The sequence below is a fragment of the Carassius carassius genome, chromosome 10 (genome assembly GCF_963082965.1).
Source record: "Carassius carassius chromosome 10, fCarCar2.1, whole genome shotgun sequence".
NCBI lineage: Eukaryota > Metazoa > Chordata > Actinopteri > Cypriniformes > Cyprinidae > Carassius > Carassius carassius.
Genome location: NC_081764.1, coordinates 5,080,893 through 5,100,465, shown reverse-complemented (window position 1 = coordinate 5,100,465; position 19,573 = coordinate 5,080,893). Strand labels below are relative to the sequence as shown.

At 35.3% G+C, this 19,573-nt stretch overlaps 4 protein-coding genes across 4 annotated transcripts; 1 reads left to right on the top strand and 3 right to left on the bottom strand.

The window, feature by feature from the left end:
* The first annotated feature begins 6,194 nt into the window (after nt 1-6,194).
* On the top strand, nt 6,195-10,429 carry LOC132151242 (uncharacterized). Its single transcript, XM_059559354.1, has 5 exons — nt 6,195-7,129; nt 7,917-8,736; nt 8,857-8,994; nt 9,508-9,578; nt 9,776-10,429. Exons 1-5 carry the CDS (start codon nt 6,986-6,988, stop codon nt 10,088-10,090), a joined length of 1,488 nt encoding a protein of 495 aa, XP_059415337.1. The 5' UTR covers nt 6,195-6,985; the 3' UTR covers nt 10,091-10,429.
* A 689-nt stretch (nt 10,430-11,118) lies between these two features.
* LOC132151241 (uncharacterized) lies at nt 11,119-13,799 on the bottom strand. Its single transcript, XM_059559353.1, has 4 exons — nt 13,140-13,799; nt 12,084-12,216; nt 11,838-11,960; nt 11,119-11,651 (listed from the first exon to the last, which is right to left on the bottom strand). Exons 1-4 carry the CDS (start codon nt 13,345-13,347, stop codon nt 11,174-11,176), a joined length of 942 nt encoding a protein of 313 aa, XP_059415336.1. The 5' UTR covers nt 13,348-13,799; the 3' UTR covers nt 11,119-11,173.
* Nucleotides 13,800-14,268: 469 nt separating this feature from the next.
* LOC132151240 (large ribosomal subunit protein P2-like) lies at nt 14,269-16,658 on the bottom strand. The gene is made up of 5 exons (XM_059559352.1): nt 16,504-16,658; nt 15,669-15,792; nt 15,335-15,383; nt 15,129-15,230; nt 14,269-14,513 (listed from the first exon to the last, which is right to left on the bottom strand). Exons 2-5 carry the CDS (start codon nt 15,789-15,791, stop codon nt 14,437-14,439), a joined length of 351 nt encoding a protein of 116 aa, XP_059415335.1. The 5' UTR covers nt 15,792; nt 16,504-16,658; the 3' UTR covers nt 14,269-14,436.
* A 2,147-nt stretch (nt 16,659-18,805) lies between these two features.
* On the bottom strand, nt 18,806-19,428 carry LOC132152273 (small ribosomal subunit protein eS26-like; the record flags this gene model as incomplete). The annotated part of the gene is made up of 3 exons (XM_059561081.1): nt 18,806-18,892; nt 19,016-19,146; nt 19,248-19,428. Coding segments are annotated over 3 exons (348 nt in total), but the record flags the coding sequence as incomplete, so codon positions are not given.
* Between the last annotated feature and the right edge of the window lie 145 nt (nt 19,429-19,573).

The window sequence follows — 19,573 nt, the reverse complement described above, 5'->3', positions numbered from 1 at the left end:
GGTGTCATTTCTGAAGTATGATATCTCAATATTTGTTTTTCGTAAAAACATAGTTTGCTGTATTTTTAGATGTGAGAACACATGGTTTCCAAGCAAAGCAGTTAAATGGCTTGAAAATATGCCCATTATATGTTCATGTAAGCAAATTGTTTATTATGTGTATGGTCAAACAAGAAAACTAAATCATGAAAAAATCCTTTGTGTAACAGTGAAAACACTTTTTCTTTTGGATTGCTACACAAAATAAACAGTAATAATTAAATATACTTAAAATATACATTAGAAACTCCTCAGCAGTTACCGGTCACACCACCGTCTGGACTAGGTGCCTAATGCTGTGTCCTTAATTTTATCTGCTTTTATCTCTAGAACCTGACACTATGCTGATAACCCGCTTGGACCAATTAGGAGATTGGGGAAAGAAAAATCACACAAAGCCATCAATTGCCTCAATACCCTAGAGATACCTTCAGTCTCATATATACTTAACTGGTCAGTTGCACGGTGAGGTCAAACAGGGTACGGAGAGAGACGTGTTATAAACAATTAATGACCAGCCATTTGGTTCTAGTCTTGCACTGTTAAGCCATTCAGGACTCTCTAGCTCTGCGGCTGGAAAACGTTACAGGCAAGTTAAAACTGGATAAGACTGATTACATCTACAACAGGCAGAAAGTGAAAGAAACTGACCCCTATAACCCGAGTGTGGCTCGATTTGTACTTTCACGCAATCCTGTTTACTGCAGTAACTTTAGCATGCAGACCAGACGATATATGAGGTGATTGCAGTTTTAATCAAAGAAAGTGGCAATGCAAAGTCTCCAGCATTTTCACTAAAAATCTAATTAATCGTTTTTTTTTTTTTTGCATTATTATTATTTGGTTATTTTGTGCTTTGCAATGTCAAAGTCATGGTTTAAATTCCCACACTTTCATTAAAAAGCATACTGTCACTTGGGCGGTACCCTTTCCAAAATGTACACTTACGGTAAGGTACAAAAGCGTACTTGCCCAGTTACAGCTTTGTACCTTTTTTTCTGAGAGTGCAGAGGTAAAAGCAATAGGACATCATTTGCTTTCAAAGGCTCTCAAACAGAGGTGCAAATGAGCAGAAAGATTATGTGGCAACTTCCAACAAGAAACCAAGCAGTGACTTGCTGCCTTGTACAGCTGGATACCACATTCTTGAAACCAGCAGCAAGACTTTTAAGGCTGATCCTTAGTGATTTTATCGCTGTAAGTGTGAATAGGAAATTAGTTTCCACTTATCTCTGACATGTAGAATTATGCTTATCCAACAATGACAAAAGGAGACAAAAAGTTTGATTTAAGTATGTATATTTGTCAACTGTCAACTGGATATGGCCAATTCTAATGTTCAGTAAGTGATCACACAGTAAATAACTTATTCACACAGATATCACTACTTTCATTCATAATTCAAATAATCAAATGGAATTACATATATATATACACAGGTCCTTCTAAAAAAATTAGCATATTGTGATAAAGTTCATTATTTTCCATAATGTAATGATAAAAATTAAACTTTCATATATTTTAGATTCATTGCACACCAACTGAAATATTTCAGGTCTTTTATTGTTTTAATACTGATGATTTTGGCATACAGCTCATTAAAACCCAAAATTCCTATCTCAAAAAATTTGCATATTTCATCCGAGCAATAAAAGACATGTGTTTTTAATACAAAAAAAGTCAACCTTCAAATAATTATGTTCAGTTATGCACTCAATACTCTGGGAATCCTTTTGCAGAAATGATTGCTTCAATGCAGCGTGGCATGGAGGCAATCAGCCTGTGGCACTGCTGAGGTGTTATGGAGGCCCAGGATGCTTCGATAGCGGCCTTAAGCTCATCCAGAGTGTTGGGTCTTGCGTCTCTCAACTTTCTCTTCACAATATCCCACAGATTCTCTATGGGGTTCAGGTCAGGAGAGTTGGTAGGCCAATTGAGCACAGTAATACCATGGTCAGTAAACAATTTACCAGTGGTTTTGGCACTGTGAGCAGGTGCCAGGTCGTGCTGAAAAACGAAATCTTCATCTCCTTAAAGCTTTTCAGCAGATGGAAGCATGAAGTGCTCCAAAATCTCCTGATAACTAGCTGCATTGACCCTGCCCTTGATAAAACACAGTGGACCAACACCAGCAGCTGACATGGCTCCCCAGACCATCACTGACTGTGGGTATTTGACACTGAACTTCAGGCATTTTGGCATTTCCTTCTCCCCAGTCTTCCTCCAGACTCTGACACCTTGATTTCCGAATGACATGCAAAATTTGCTTTCATCCGAAAAAAGTACTTTGGACCACTGAGCAACAGTCCAGTGCTGCTTCTCTGTAGCCCATTTCCTGCACACGCCTGTGCACGGTGGCTCTGGATGTTTCTACTCCAGACTCAGTCCACTGCTTCCGCAGGTCCCCCAAGGTCTGGAATCAGTCCTTCTCCACAATCTTCCTCAGGGTCCGGTCACCTCTTCTCGTTGTGCAGCGTTTTTTGCCACACTTTTTCCTTCCCACAGACTTCCCACTGAGGTGCCTTGATACAGCACTCTGGGAACAGCCTGTTCGTTCAGAAATTTCTTTCTGTGTCTTACCCTCTCGCTTGAGGGTGTCAATGATGGCTTTCTGGACAGCAGTCTTACCCATGATTGCGGTTTTGAGTAATGAACCAGGCTGGGAGTTTTTAAAAGCCTCAGGAATCTTTTGCAGGTGTTTAGAGTTAATAAGTTGATTCAGATGATTAGGTTAATAGCTCTTTTAGAGAACCTTTTCATGATATGCAAATTTTTTGAGATAGGAATTTTGGGTTTTCATGAGCTGTATGCCAAAATCATCAGTATTAAAACAATAAAAGACCTGAAATATTTCAGTTGGTGTTCAATGAATCTAAAATATATGAAAGTTTAATTTTTATCATTACATTATGGAAAATAATGAACTTTATCACAATATGCTAATTTTTTGCATATGTGTGTGTATATATATATATTACATTTAGTCATTTAGCAGACGCTTTTATACAAAGTGACTTACAAATGAGGACAATGGAAGCAATCAAAAACAACAAAAGATCAATGATATATAAGTGCTATAACAAGTCTCAGTTAGCATAACACAGTACACGTAGCAAGGGCTTTTAAATAATAGAATAAATAAAAAGAAAACAGAATATAAATAGAATAGAGCAAGCTAGTGTTAGAGGTCTTTTTTGTATAATAAACGAAAAGAAAACAGATAGAATACAAAAAGATTAGAAACTTTTTTTTTAAGAATAATATAATTAGAATAGTGAGTGTTAAAGTTAGAGGGTCAAATAAAGATGGAAGAGATGGGTTTTAAGCCGATTCTTGAAGATGGCTAAGGACTCGGCTGCTCTAATTGAGTTGGGGAGGTCATTCCACCAGGAGGGAACATTTAATTTAAAAGTCCGTAAAAAAGTGACTTTGTGCTTCTTTGGGATGGCACAATCAAGCGACGTTCACTTGCAGAACGCAAGCTTCTAGAGGGCACATAAGTCTGAAGTAATGAATTTAGGTAAAGGGGTGCAGAGCCAGAGGTGGTTTTGTAGGCAAACATCAATGCCTTGATTTTTATGCAAGCAGCTACTGGTAGCCAGTTCAAACTGATGAACAGAAGTGTGACATCATGTTTAAATCAGCCTGTCGAATCACTCATTGAAAGAAGTCACTGAATCCTGCTGAATCAACACTAGATTCATTTTATTAACTGTAATTCATCATTATTTTCAATGATGTCTGTCTGTCTGTCAAGGTTTGTTTCCAAAGCTTTTTAAGATAGTAAAAATTTTCTGTAATAAATTACCTGTTACAGGTTGCATTCATGAGAGTACCACGATGCATGTGTGTGCATTCCTCTGCTTGTAAGCAAAGCGCAGCACATGCGTGTTCTATGTCAGAACGCCGGCTCCTGTGTCAGCAGACCACATGCATGTATCAAGATAATCTCCTAAAGAAGGTCAATAAAATAAAAGTTAATAAAACACAATCTAGTATGTAGAAAATGTGAATAAAACATAAAAAGCCAGTAAAAGTCAATATAATCTGTAATTATGTCCCCACTTGATGCAACAAATGCCTTGTTTGTAATGGGTTTTATTGTTTTTGTCTGGTCTGTCTTTGTCTGTCTGGACACGGCATCACAGTATGGTAATGTGTTTTTAGCAACGTCATATGACCCCTTTAACATAGTCGCTGTCTCACTCTTAGGCAAAACTTAAAGTCATTCTGACATACAAAGAACTGACCTACCTCTTCCACGTGTATATATCTGAGTACACATGTGCAACGCGATAGCCTCCATGAGAACCTCATTAGCACAAAATATATATAAAGTTGAGCCACACCCATTCTACTCCAATTAGTCTACAAAATACAGATTTTTCTATCAATTTGTGATGTTATTTAAAATTCGAGTTATGCTACCTTGAGAAATAAGTTCATTTTCTCAGATGAGTGTTGAACACATACGGGTCCATCACCCAGTTACGATATACTGTAAATTGTTGTAAAAAATTATGTAACATGACTTTGGGAATAACCTCTACCTGTGTTCACGTGCTGAACTTGCTGGTTCTCCCTTCCTCTTATATCAATTAAGCTGTAAAACAGCTAATGAACGTTACTCATCCCATGAGGGATTTCCCTTGTTGCATCACGTCTGTCGCTCTAAATCTCTATTACCCAGCTTTGTTACACCCTCTACATTCATTATTTACATGATGTTTTGGTCTCACTCAATAATTCAAAATAGTCACATGATTTCTAATAACTGGAGTAAAGTTCAGAATAAAATAAATATTATATATATTACTATGAAGACACTCTCATGGTTGGCTTGACAGTCACATGTTAAGCTATAAAAACCTTTACAGAGGAGTTTAAAGAAAAACATTAATAAGCATGTGTATTTTTAGAAACAATATGCAGCAAACATTAATAATCTGTCTGAGAACATATGCACGTTTGGAAGGTGTGCTTCCTGCCAGCTGTGTATTGTTAACCAAGAAGGATATATCTTCTTTATGTCCCTATACTGTATGTCCTTGCCTGGCGACTGAAACCTCCAAATCTCAAATGTAGTGTGTGTAGAATAATGACAATAGATGTGCTTCTCTGTTTGCACTCACATGCCATTCAGCTTGAGGGGAACATTCCTCACTTAAAGCCCAAAATGACAATAGTTTTCATGTTCTGCCTTCGAATAGACTGTCATATATTTATATAAAGAATCCAATTTTATATTAAATCTAGCTGACTACAGAATTTACATCAGATACTACATACCTGTTTGTCTCAATAGCTCAATAGGGGACATTTAAAAGGAAATAAAGTTCTAAATACAGTTCTTTTCTTTTTTGTGCTCTGAACAAGAGATGAAAGCACAGTTCAGTCATTAGTCATGAATCAAAATCACATATTTCCAAATAATATCGAAAGAGGAAATTCCTTATTATACAGTGTTGTCTGAAATGCATGGTGGATTTCTCATAAACCAAGTCACTTGAAAGCAAGGCCTGACTTGCTGATTGTTACAGTGTCACAATTACTGCCTGACAGTAATACAACTGTCTGTCTGTCCCCTGAATTATGTTTATGATGTAAGACATATTTCCAAAACTGAGCGGCTTTAAATGTGCGTAAGTAATGCAGGAGTCATTCAGTGAAAACAAGGTGACAAGTCAATCACCTGCCTTCCAGGAAAATGTATGTACATGATTTCAGTTTCTGCCCCACACATGACCTCTAGTGGCCACAATACTGAACTGTTTATTTTAAATGGAGCACAGAATACACTATTCAAAATACACTAGAGATGCATTACTTAATTCATCTTACGTATGAAAATTATGTGATACGCAGAAAAATTAATCAAGACAGAATGGCACTATATCTAAGATATGGCATATGTAAGCCATACAGGAAGTCCTGCTATTAAAAAATGTGTATCTGTCATCATTTACTGGATTCCACTGTAATGTACACCTACACTGTCTGTACTGGTACTGTATACAAAGTAAAAGCGATCACCTTGATACTCTTGTATTCTTGTAATCATCAATATAGACCTATGCACTCCCACAGAATATTTTAAGTTAAATAAGTATTTGCATAAATGCATTCAGGGAGCTACTATGCATACAGTAAATATGAAACATTACCTGACTATACAAATGTCTCTTTATTATTTCAGTCAATAATGAAAGGGTGAATGAAAAAGTGAAAGGGACATAAAGCCAAGTATGGTGGGCCACGACTAGAGAGTTAATGCCCTTTTATGGTAAAAAGCAGCCCGTAAACAACAAAAGAACTATGCTAACAATGGTTTGACTTTAAATGGGTTTCCCTCTGTCTCATTTTAATGCAAAACATGTGACATAATATATTGAGGTAAGTCACTATTGTATCTTTTATATCTATGATATGATATCTTCTATATCTTTAAGATCATGCTAAATGATTTTTGTCAGCTTGCATTTTAGTGCTTTCAGTATGAATAACTTATCACAAAAACAAAAATATAATTCCAAGAAAATATCTTTATATCGCAACACCTGAATTTTTGCATACTTCTCTTGACTTGCTTTCATTTTCAATGTGCACCAGACTTTCCATGTCTTATCTTAGACCTCCACAAAATGGAGGGTTCAGGAATTTCTTAGACTCATAAACAGTTTGTCATCTAACAGAGCATACGGTAAATGGCTTACTGTATACAGAATGATGCAATCACTTCTTCGCGTCACATAAATGCATTCATGCATTTTTATGACTTGGAAAAAACAAATTAATAATTATTTCAGCACAGCTCAGATCTAGTTCTATTTAAACTATCGATTTTAAAATATTTTGCTGTGGCATTTCCTTATTCGTCTTAACATGGAGAGAAAACTGCGTCGAAACCGTAAACATCACCTGACAAGCCTTTTCCCAGACTACCTGAATGACGTCATCTCATGCTGCCCCGCCTGCGGCTGATAGCTGCTTCCAAAACGGGAGGCTTGTTGAACTTCGGTTCCTCAGAAACTTTGCACAAACAGTCGGTCACCACTGGAGATTGGACCAACAACGCAGTGAACGAGGAATAGTAAGACAAAGTCAATAGTTAATTCGAACATTTCAGTACATTCGAGTAACGTTCGTATTGCAATGTTGTTTAGTGTTTATGCTTTCGCTGTTAGCTGAATAGACGCTTGCCGTTACCATGGTATTTAAAACGATTTTAAGATCGACACTTCTTAAAGGTATAGTTACATATAGGCTACATTTATTTATTTAGCAGATATAGAAGTATACGCGCGCGCGTGTGTGTGTGTGTGTATGTATGTATATATATATATATATATATATATATATATATATATATATATATATATATATATATACATATATATACACACATATATATATATATATATATATACACACACACACATATATATACATATATATATATATGTATATATATATATATATATATATATATATATATATATATATATATATATGAATGGTGACTTTCTGCCTCAATAATGAGTAGTGATATTTTTGGCCGATTTTAGCATTGGACAATTAGCTTTAATTAACTTTTTCACTTTTTTTTCTTTTCATTAGTTAATTTTGATTCAAATATTTCGTAAAAGAAGTGTTGATTTGCAGTTCAGGAATTTTGCGTGTTTTCTTTCTTTCTCTCTCTCTCATATATATATATATATATATATATATATATATATATATATATATATATATATATATATATATATGCATTATATCATTATATTAGCCATGATCCCTGCTAAGTAGATATCAGCATTGGAGATTAAAAACCCATATACGTCAACCGCTAATACAAATGTTGATGTATTTCTTTGCAGTATGACAGCATGGGATCCATTTCGACTGACCAGAATACCCCTCAGCTTCTGTCAGTCGGAGAAAAGGATAAGAAACGGCTGCTGGAGGTCTATGTGACGCGAAGTCTCAGCCTTAACGATGGATCACAATGTCCTCTGAGACAGGAGCAAAGATCACGCAAATGGGTTGCCATCTCAGAAACAAAGACAAGACATCGCAAACATTCCAGCGATACATCTCTGAACTTGACTTCACAAGCCTCCATCTCAGATGAGGACATTAGATATGAGCCTGTCGTTGAACCACAACTGGATAAAAAGGAGACGTTGTCTGAGAAGAAATCCAAACAGTGGAAAGTTAAAGGGAGTCTACGCCGCAATGATAGTCCTAATGCATCGCAAAAGTCCAATAGCAAACCCAAGTGGTTTCGCCGTTTGGATAAGGGCAAGGAGGGAGGTGGGCAAAGCATTGATGCTTTACCTTCCCAAACAAGTACAGTTACTCTTGGAGATATGCATTCAAATGTGCTAGAAAATCTGGAGACTTCTACAGTGGAAAGGAAGGGCAAAGAAAGCAAGAAGACAAAGAAACCCACTGTATGGAAAAGTTTCTTGAGCTGGTTTTCCAAAGGAAACAGTGAAAAAGAACAAGATCATAAGAGAAACGATGAACCTCTACCTCTTTCCCAACCCTCAACACCCCAAATCTCTTGTTTGCCTTTAGCTGACACCCTATCAAAAAGTGATGTCAACCTGCGCCGTTCAAAGTCTTCGAAAAAGAAATTGTTGCACAGGAGATCGTTAAAATTCAGGCAAAGTGGAGATATGTCCACTGAAAAATGTATGTATCTCATATCTTCTCCATGTATGTGCATAACTTTATTATGTATGTTATACGTATTAGGTTGACATTTGCATATATTGGAAAAAAAAGTTCTAAAGAAGTTAGATTTTTTTACAGCTGTTGAGAAAGTGGAACCCACTGACTCGTACTATGAGAAAATGTCAGAGGAACTGGAGAAAATTGTGCATGAAGTGAAAGACAGTCCAGCAGATGACAATGCCACTTTCCAAACAACAGACCAGAATTGTGTGAATGGTGAGTGTTATTATAATAGACAATTTGCATGATGCAAAAGAGGTGGATTACATATTACATAGACAGAACACCACAAACCAGTATAGGGTTCAGCTAGTTGTGTCTCAATTCCACAAAGGAGAACAATTCATAGTGACCATGAAAGACAAAAATTCTATAAAGTGCCATATAGAGTCCATTATTTTAATAAGAATTATCATTTATTTATGAACTTGCCCTCTGCTTTCTCACGTCTTGTTCTCCATTCTGCAAATTCTCACACAAAGGCTTCAGAAGTCTTTGAATACATTAGAGATTGTATGAACTACTTTTATGGGTTTTTTTTCTTTAGTGTTTTACAGAAAACATCACTGTAACCTGTTATTGTACAGAAAAGCAGTGTGAACAGAAACCCTGTATACAAGTTTTGAATGATGAACAAATAGACATTAGCCAAATGATGTGATTTTTTTCTTGCAATTTTCTTGTTGCTCAAAGCTCAAATAATGTATTCTATCATATTTCTCCAATAAGTCTCAAAAGAAGAGGTTATAAAGAGAATCATAGAACTTATAAAACAGGAAGGAGACTTAATACATAAAAAGGTAAGTGTGTCTCATTCCTTCTGACATCACTAAATATTGCTGAGACTTTTTATTAGTAATGCAGATGTTTGGCTCCCTTTCTTTCTTTATTTACATTTATGAAATGTATGAAAACCACCCAAGTATTGCCATTTCTTTGGATGTTATTTAAAGGAGATTAACCCAGTTTCTTTTCTGATCTCCCCCACCACTCCCAGCTGCAAAAGAACAGCACCGTAAGTGATTATCTGGATGGATTCACCTATGGATTGTTCCAGCAAATGGCTGATCAATATGTGCAGTCAGAAGTTCCCAATAAGAAAACCCAGCTGCCTGTCGTGGCACCAGAACTGGTGAAGTTCGCCTTCACTCTGGACTTCACAGCAAGAGTGGCAAATCTACACCACCAAGCCACAGGCCAAATCATGGGCTTCGGGAACCAGTATCTCCAAGATCGCTTCACTCACATGAGCGAGAGCCATCCACATCTCTCTGACATTAAAGCAGAGGATCGGGAAAACACAGAACTCTGAGCAAGAATTGTTAAGCTTGTAAAAGCGTGAGCTTCTAGTTGACATAGTTTTACATGACGGATTTATTTGAAATGTAGCAACACAAAACAAGCCATAATGAAGGCATTTAAAAAAGGGATTTGTTCTTTCATTTTGCACAAAAACACACACACCAGAAAGAACAGGGTTACTAATATCATTAAAAAAATTATAAATTAATGTGAAATGGTATGTAGTTTTACATCATTAAAAACCCTGAAAGAAGTAAGAGAAATCTAAATATTAATTTATTTTTGACAAATTATGATGTATTTGCACCACTGCAAGCATTATTTTATAATATATGTTGTAATTGTATATGCAGGCATATGCAGAATGTTTACTTAATAAATATTAAATATATTGAATAAAAAATGTTTTGTAAAGTGTTGTCAATTATTTCTTCCTTTTAAAATTAAGGTAAAATTATAATTGTCATATATATATATATACATTAAACTGTTCATGTAAAATGTTTATATACAAAATAACGATCAATTTAAATTATTTTTAAAAAATGTAAATGAGCATAGCAAATTTAGTTCTGAATGATAAAATCAGTCAATATTATTACAGCCAACTATTGAGTGATACAGTTTAATGCTGATTTGTGCAATGTTGTTTTCATTGTTCTATTTGATCCATTTTTACAATATGCAAAGGCTGTCAAAAGTTCAACTTGATAATGCATTTATTAGATTATTACAGAATTACATAAAACAGAATATCACTGTGGCGTGTTTATTATTACATGTTTACTAAATTCTTTCTACATTTGTCTTTATGTGATTTACATTTTTTTATTGGTTTTCTTTTTATTATTATTATTATTTCTATATAGATTTAATTTTAGTAACTTGAATACTTCAACTGATTTTCAGTTCATTCCCAAAGCAATATTTCTCTTTTTTTTTTTTAAGTTTAACTAATATTCATATTTTATTTCGGCCCAATTTCAATTTCCAGGTAATTATTACAACAACACTGATATGTACCTAGTATACATTGCCATATTGCCCAAATATTCTACAGTAGAGACTTTTGACTGCATTATAACACTGTCGTTCAGTCTTCCTCTTCTACATCCATGTAAGAAATAAAAGGAGATGAGAGATTCTCATCTACTTCTGGGTTTAGTAATAAACTTCCCTCACAGTCTAGTGCGTCCTTCTGAAGCTGTAGTGGTTCAGGATGGCTGTCCATTTCTAACTCCACGTTGAGCTGCAAGAGGAATGCTGAAGATTGTGCCTCTGCATCTGTAAGGATGCTATCTGTCTTTTTGCAGAAACTGCTGGATCCAGTGAGCTGGAAGCAGAGGAGAGATCGTCGTCTAGACAAGAGAGGCTGAGTCTGGCTCCTGCGCTCCGGCTGCTTCTTTGAGGTTGAAGTGGAGAGACTGCGTGGCAGGAAACGCAAAGCACGAGAAAGTAAAGGAAAAGAGAAATAGGGAAGGAAAGTAAAAGGAAGAGATGGGAAACAGGACCAGGGTGCAAGAATCCATGAAAAAATGGAGACCAAAGGTTGAATTTGCAAAAGCAGGAATCTGGAAAAATTCAGGAACATATATTAATGGTATTAAATTTAAAATCTACAATCTAAATAGGCATTCACATTGTTCTTAATTCAGAAATAATGTCAAGTCATAATGGAAGTTAAATGGGCTGAAATATCATTTCATTTTCATTAAAAGGTCAATTATGTATGCAAAACTTTGCTCTACTAGTTTTACCTGTTCAGCAAAAGTCCTCTCAAGTGCGCAAAGACTAACCGCAGATGTGTGATTACTTCCTGTTTGAATTCCCTGCCTGCATTCAGAGCCAGCCTGGGAATTTTCTTCACCCAGCACAAAAATCTGTTTGGAGTCCACAAACACATGCAAAAAAAAAAAAAAAAAAACTTACATTTTACTTGCTTACATTTTTTTGTTATGTACTGATAAGATACACAAACAACACATTTAGACTAAAGATCTGACCTATAGATGAATGAGACGACAGATGTTGCAGGCAAAGTGAATGGCAGTAGGGTGTAGGATATGAGACGACACGGCAGGGTGTTGTTATGACATATCCAGATGCCAAAATGCTCCGCTAAGTTGCAAAGCAAAGCTGAAGAGAGAGAGAGATTTCATTTTAGCATGTGCATTTTTACATCCACAGTACAGTGCAAACATGAAGCATAATTCAGATATTTATTATATTATTGTTTAATCACTATGCATTAGACTGTATATTGTACACCTACTGTATCTACAGCTGTCCCAAAAAGGATTCAGACACTTTAGTCACACTTTAGTGTTAAATATTGTTTCATCAAATAATATCAAACCAACTGTAATCTGCAAACAAATGCTGCTATATAGCTTTTCCAAGAAATAATGTTTCTGGGCCATCTTTGCAATAAAAGTCTGCATTTATTTGATCAAACATACAGTAAAACAGTAATAATGTGAAATAATATTACAGTGCAAAATAACTGTTTTCTATTTGAATGTATTTAAAATGTACTTTATTCCTGCGATGCAAAAGTTAATTTTCAGCATCATTACTCCAGTCTAAAGTGTCACATGATCCTTTAGAAAGCATGCTAATATACTGACTTGCTGCTCAACAGTTGTGCTGCCTGCTTCATATTTTGGTGAAATCTGTGATGCATTGTTTTCAAGATTCAAAATAACAGCATTTATTTGAAATAGGAATCTTTTGTAACATTATAAATGCCTTTTCTGTCACTATTGATCAATATAATGCAATCTACTGAATCGATACTGAACAGGACTTTACTGATTAAATACTTTCCAGACTTGTATTAAACTAGGACATCTTTATGAAAAACTTCTACAACAAAAACATTTGCCCGACATGATAGAGCAGGTGGGATATAAGGGACATAATGAGAGTAAGAGTGATCGAGGGCTGCCCGCTGGCCCTCATAAAGCTCTGATGCAAGGTTTCCCCAAATCCAGAATCACCAGTAAAAACTGAAAGTGCAATAAATCTGGATTGATCATGTATATTATTGGGCTTCTCACCTCTTTGTATCCATGCTGGCAGGCTGATATACAGTAACTGCTCCAGTGAGCTCAGATTCCAGGTTAGATCCTCAAGCCCATGATAGTACTCTTCTGGCAATTCTCTATCCGCTTTTATTTCTTCAAAATGCTCTGCTTTGTCCCAAAGTTTCTCTTCTTCTTCATTTATCATATTTTCTCTGATTTCTTGTGTTCTCTTTATCTTCATGTCCTCAATTGATTGTGTTAGATCATGATGATGAAAAAGGCGCAGAGTTTATTGAATAATCTTTGTTGCGTATTTTTCAATACGTCTGACCAGCAAAAAGCCAACAGGTTTTCTTATACTACACAAGCAGTAGCAATGGAAAATTACTGCTTCCCAACAACATCCCATGACATTAAAAACCTTGAAATGGCTGGTGGATAATGTCATTGTAGCTAGTGCATTGCAAGCATGTTGTCTTTTATAATAACCAACAACCTAAAATATTCCAAACTTAAAGGGACAGTTCAACCCAAAATGAAAATTGTAATCATTTACTCAGCCTTACGTTGTTCCAAACCTGCTCACCTGTTTCATTCTTCTTTTGAACACCGAAGATATTCTGAAGAACGTTGGTAACCAAACAGTTTTTAGTAACCACTGACTTCAAAAGATCTTCTTTTGTGTTCGCCAAAAGAAAGAGAAGAAGCCCTCCTGAAAACCAGATTTACTCTCGAGCAATGAATTAAGATCAAGCTTATTTTAGAGAGTTACAGCAGGCAGTTTATGCTATTTAGCCACCTGGACCTGTTTTTGTAAACCAGACAGGTGATTGATGGCTGTAATAATGCAATTGACTTTTCACCAACACATGCTCAGGGATTTTGCCAGGCACCTTTTTGTGATTTCCAAACCTCCTCTAAGCAACATGTTGTATTAATGTATAAAAGTCACCTTCTTCTATAGGCTGAATTAATATTTTTTTCTCTTACCCCAGTTTCATGTGCAGAGGCAGCTTTATCATGATTTGCTTGATTGTTATGACACAACAATTGGCTCAGCAAATGCTATGAGTTTGGAGCAGAACTACCTGTTTTTTTCCCCCAAAAATTATTGTTATTGAAGACCATCTCCATAGAGTAAAACAAAAAGTAATTTCAAATATGACTTTCAACTTAAATTTTTTATTAACTGTGAATTCTTGCAACATGGCTTCATATTCAAAATAAATAAATAGAATTTACCTTTTTCCAGACAAATAATCTTACAAGGCATCTTTAAACACAAACATTTTTCCTTTTTTATTGTATTTTTACGGATACAAAAGAAAGACTAATCAAAGAGGCCAAAGCCCATGTCTTCATCAGACTCCTCAGATTCTTCCTTCTTCTCTTCCTTTTTCTCTTCCGCTGAAAAGTAAACATGCAAATGTGAAATTACACATCACAATTACACGCTTGCTGGTTATTCCTGACTTCACACATAATCAGCCTGCCTATAATTAAAGTTTGGACTGCTGCAGTTTAACAAGAGGGAAGGAATGTTACAATCTGATCAGATCCAATCAGTGTGAGGTTCAGCTACTACTGAAAAATAGGTAATTCACACCAGGAAATGAAACTGAATATTCTGCAAGAGGAGATTTAGCTAACTGGAAAACTAAACAATGAGAGTGAATTTTTTTTTTCAGGATAACTTATGTCATCGAACTGGTATGAAATGGAATGAGGCAATGCAATTTTTTTCATCATTAGATACTATTATAGTTTTATTCGTTTTTATATTTTCTGTTTTTAATGTTAGTTAAAATTGTATTCATTTTGATGTATATTTGTCTTTTTTTAATTTATCATTTTTTTGTAATGTCTAAATTTTTTTTCAGTTTTAGCTTTAGTTATTTTAGTACATCAAGTTAAGCTAAATGTAAATGAGAATTGTTTTTTTTTTTTTTTTGGTTTTTATTTTAATAGTTTTTTTTTAGTTTTCTATAACAACCTTGGTAGCAGGTTAATTAATCTACCCACCTGCAGGAACTTCCGCAGCAGGAGCGGCTCCACCGCCACCAGCGGCAGCGACAGAGACCGCCACTGCACCACCTGCTGGAACGGAGGCCAACTTAGAGAGGCCTGCGGGAAAACAACAGTAAAACAACAATGTGAGAATTACGAACTCATAGCTCACATGACTTTAATATTATGTAGGTCAAACTGTAAAGGCAGTGCAGCCTTACCGGCATTCATGACTTCATTGATGTCTTTGCCATTCAGTTCACTGATGACCTATTGAGTAACAACAAAAACAGCGAGATTGACTCATGTTGGGAATCAGAAGCATCCATTTTATGGATTAAAAACAAGGAAACAAGGGCAACAGGGTTGCATGTGCAAAAACATCAGAACGATATTGCATTCCTTATAATATTAATAGAATATACCCAAGAAATGTAATATAGTAAATGGTTGTAACCCTAACATAAATGTTAAAACATCTAACTTTAAAACAACTGTTAAAACAAATCATTTAAATGATAACCAGAAAACTGGTGTATTTGAACAAGGATCCACCTTGTTAAGACGCTCATCGTCAGCCTCGATTCCGACACTCCCCAGGATGTTCTTGATGTCTTTGGCGGATGGGTTGTTGTTCCCACCCAGAACAGCCAACAGGTAAGCGGCCACGTAACGCATTCTAGAGAAGAAGTTACCAATATTACAACTGATTAATGGGTTTGTTTACAGTTATCTTCTATTCGTATGATCTATATATACCAAATATATACAAATATTGACCAAAATTATTCTAATATTTTTATATATGTTAAAACATGTTTCAAAAGTAAATATTTATAATATTAAATTATAATAACTTTTTAATATTCTTAATATATATACCAAAAGCAGCATAGATACATCAAGAAAAAAACAAGGCTGTCTAAATTATATATATATATATATATATATATATATATATATATATATATATAATTTGAACCCAAGATATCAATTGAACTAATAAATTATAAAAGAGATTAAATGTAACCCTCCAAATCAGGATTTCACTTCACTTCAATCAGCTTACAATGTTTATCAATGGTGTTATTCATACTTTGTTTAGGGTTAGAGACATTTTCATTTTCAAATGTAAATCAAATAAACAGAACATTTTTCAGCCCGTCACGACTTGTTGTGTTATTCATTATAATTACTTTCTGCCATATTTCTATTCTGGAGCGCAAGGAGGCAAAATGGAGTATGGCGATATCACATTGCATGTGCTTACAGAAGGGGAAATACAGCGGAGTTTTAATCACAAATACTACCTAGACACACTTTAAACATTTTAACATATAAACAACACGTCAAAGCAAGACTTAGTGGTAAAATGTCAATAAAAACATACTTTAAGTCTGCGAAAGACACGAAACGTCGGTCACGCTGCAATTTCCTGAAAGGAGAGGACGAGTAGAGGGAAATAACTGAAGAATGTCGCTGTATGCGATGATCTGATTGGCTGCATCATGCGCCCCTGTCAAAATGGCAAGCATTGATTGGCTACTATTTTTTCCTCGTCCATGGGGTGCAGTCAATGCAGTTAGTGTGACAGACAAGATTTATTTGACCAAATGTGACATTCATAATTGTACATTTACCAACAAGAAACCTAAGTTTTGTTGACTGAAATATATATATATATATATATATATAGACAACGCCAGAGACAATTTGAAGAAGAAAGCTCTAAGAACTTTGAAAGCTTATGAACTTTATAATATAATTATTAGATTTTTATATATACGTGTATGTATATTTTGTATTGTAATACTTACCTCCCCTTGCAACTTTTATTTTTTTTCCCTTTTTTTATTTTTGAATTTTGTTTCTTTATAAAATATTGTATGTTATTGTTCTTTGAGTAAAAAAAAAATAAAAAATAAAAAAAAGATTAAACTACCCAATGCCATCAATTGATGTCGAACTTGGTTATTTAATAAATTAAATTAAATTTACATTTTCTTAACTGTGGTTTATTAACTATGTTCTAAATTATAACATTTTAAGCCTAATTTATTTAGCTAACAGCTACACATTCAACAACACCTCAAAGTGAACAGAGACTTTCAAATATGATTGAAAACAGCTAAATCTTCTAAAACGACTAAAAAGGTAGTTGAAAAGTAGTAGTAAAAAGGTCATTTCTATTGTTTGGGCTTTTGTCACTTTTGATGCCATTTAATGGCCTTAATTAACTCCATTCTGACCTTGATAGTTTTTAATGTTTAATTAATTTCCTAATCTCTATGTTTTCTTTTATTAGTACAGTTGAGAAAAAAAGGAATAAGACATGACATATCTTCCATATTCTGATTTAAAGAACGTTTCCTTTGCACACAAAGCACAATCAATGATCGTGTAAAGGTAATTTACTTCACTTGAAGTAAAACAAAAAGCTCTTGACATAACCACATTAAAAGAATACAAAAATGAATAGTTTAGAAGCTTTTTATTCTTAGGAACAAAACCTCGAAATGTCAAACACTGACTCAGGTTATTAAACAGATTTCACAATTGTACAGCTAATAAACACAACCTTTTATACTTTATTGAAAGGGTCCTAGATTCAGTTTCAGTTCCATCTTGATGTAGAAAGTGAATTTCAGAAACGTTTACAGTTCTATTAGCTCTTCATCCTTCTCTTGTGTAAAGAGGTACGACACAATTTCCAGAATAAACTCCAGGGTTTTCCTCCAGTTGGTCACAAACCAGATCTTATACAGGAAATCTCCTAAGAGTACCAGCAAAAAGAGTGCAAGAAAACTCAGGAAGATCCGATCAACGTGGTAGAGCAGCTTGTCTTTGAATGTGCATTGCTCCCATGGCACTGCGGCCCGAGCCTCACTGTATTTGCCAAAATGGAAGAGGGCTTCTTCATCACTGTTCATCTCCTGTGTCTCCATCTCCCGCTCCTCCACAGCTTCGTCACCTTCTGCCATCCTGCTTAATGCTCTCTTAAAGTCAGGCCTTTGAAAATTGCTTTTGTAATGAAGTTTCCAACTTGTGGAGACTGGCCTCTTCTCGGTGCATCCTCTTTTTTAGTCTTCCCTGGGCGCAGCGGAAGAATAAAGCCTTATTTGAATCAGCAGCAGCTTAATTCATTTTCAGTCTCTTTTTAATACCTGAAGCTTACAAGGACGCCTTATTTAAATGATTTGAATGAAACTAATTAACTGTAGCCATTTTAATTGAGTTGGTTTATTTCCATTGTCCTCGTCGACTGAATACAGCAGGCCGATCATGAACTCACACCTCACTAAAGAGATCACTGGGACTTAGTGACACTCAGCACTTTTTAAAATCCTACAGTAACAGATGGTATAAGTACAAGAGTGCTACATGATGCTGATAACATTGCTGTAACATTTCTTTGAAATACTTTCACAAATATATAAAACAATGTTTTAACACCGATTGCTAATATTAATTAATTTACAATTATGACCAAACTCAAAAAAAAGTTGATGTAAAATAATATTGGGGATATTTTCACCTATTATAATAACAAATTAAGTTTGATAAGATAAAAAAAATTAAGGATTTAGAATTAAACTTGACAAGAGCTCGAAACTCAAACTACACAGCAATGCACTCGAACCATTGATGCAGCAACAATCAAAACAATGAAACACCAGGAACTGTTTTAGATATTTTTATTTTTTTCTGCATAAAAATGCACAGAATGTGACAGTTGATTTGCTTCACATGGGCTTTGCTGGAGCTCTGGGTGGAGCACCCTGAAAAAAAATATGACAAGATGAGATGCAAATAAACACCAAGTAACAACATAATACAATGCATGCACTGTAACCCTACTAATTATTATAGATCAGCCTGCAACAGAATTTCAGTGTACTTACACTAGGCCTGAATCGGGGAGGTGGTGTTCGGTCCTTGCGGGCCTCCCGGGATCTGTTTCGCACCACCTTGCTGTGGATGGCACAGCTAACACAGTAATGCAGCTTCACGTACAGCTTGGGCAATACGTATGCTACATAGGATGAGTGAAAAGGATTAAATTAAAGATTACATGGAGGAGTGCACACTAAGAATTGAACAATGTTTTGGTAGTTAAAGAGTTAAAGCACTTACAGTCAAACACACTAGCTTCTGAGATGTCCCTCACAGCAGCGGCTTCCACAATGTTCCTGATGACAAACTTCTTGATGGCCTTGTCCTTGGGAACACAGCGGGCACAGTTGGTGCAGCGGATGGGCTGGACATGACCACGGCCCTTCTTTGCACGTCCGTTGTTCCTTCTCTTCTTAGTCTGTCATGTAAAGATGGAAACACTTTAAGAGTATAAGAGCATTATTTAATATCCTACACCCTCTGTCCAAACATTTTTCCATTAAATTAAATTAAATTAGCAGACGCTTTTATCCAAAGCGACTTAGTGCATTCAGGCTAAAAACTTT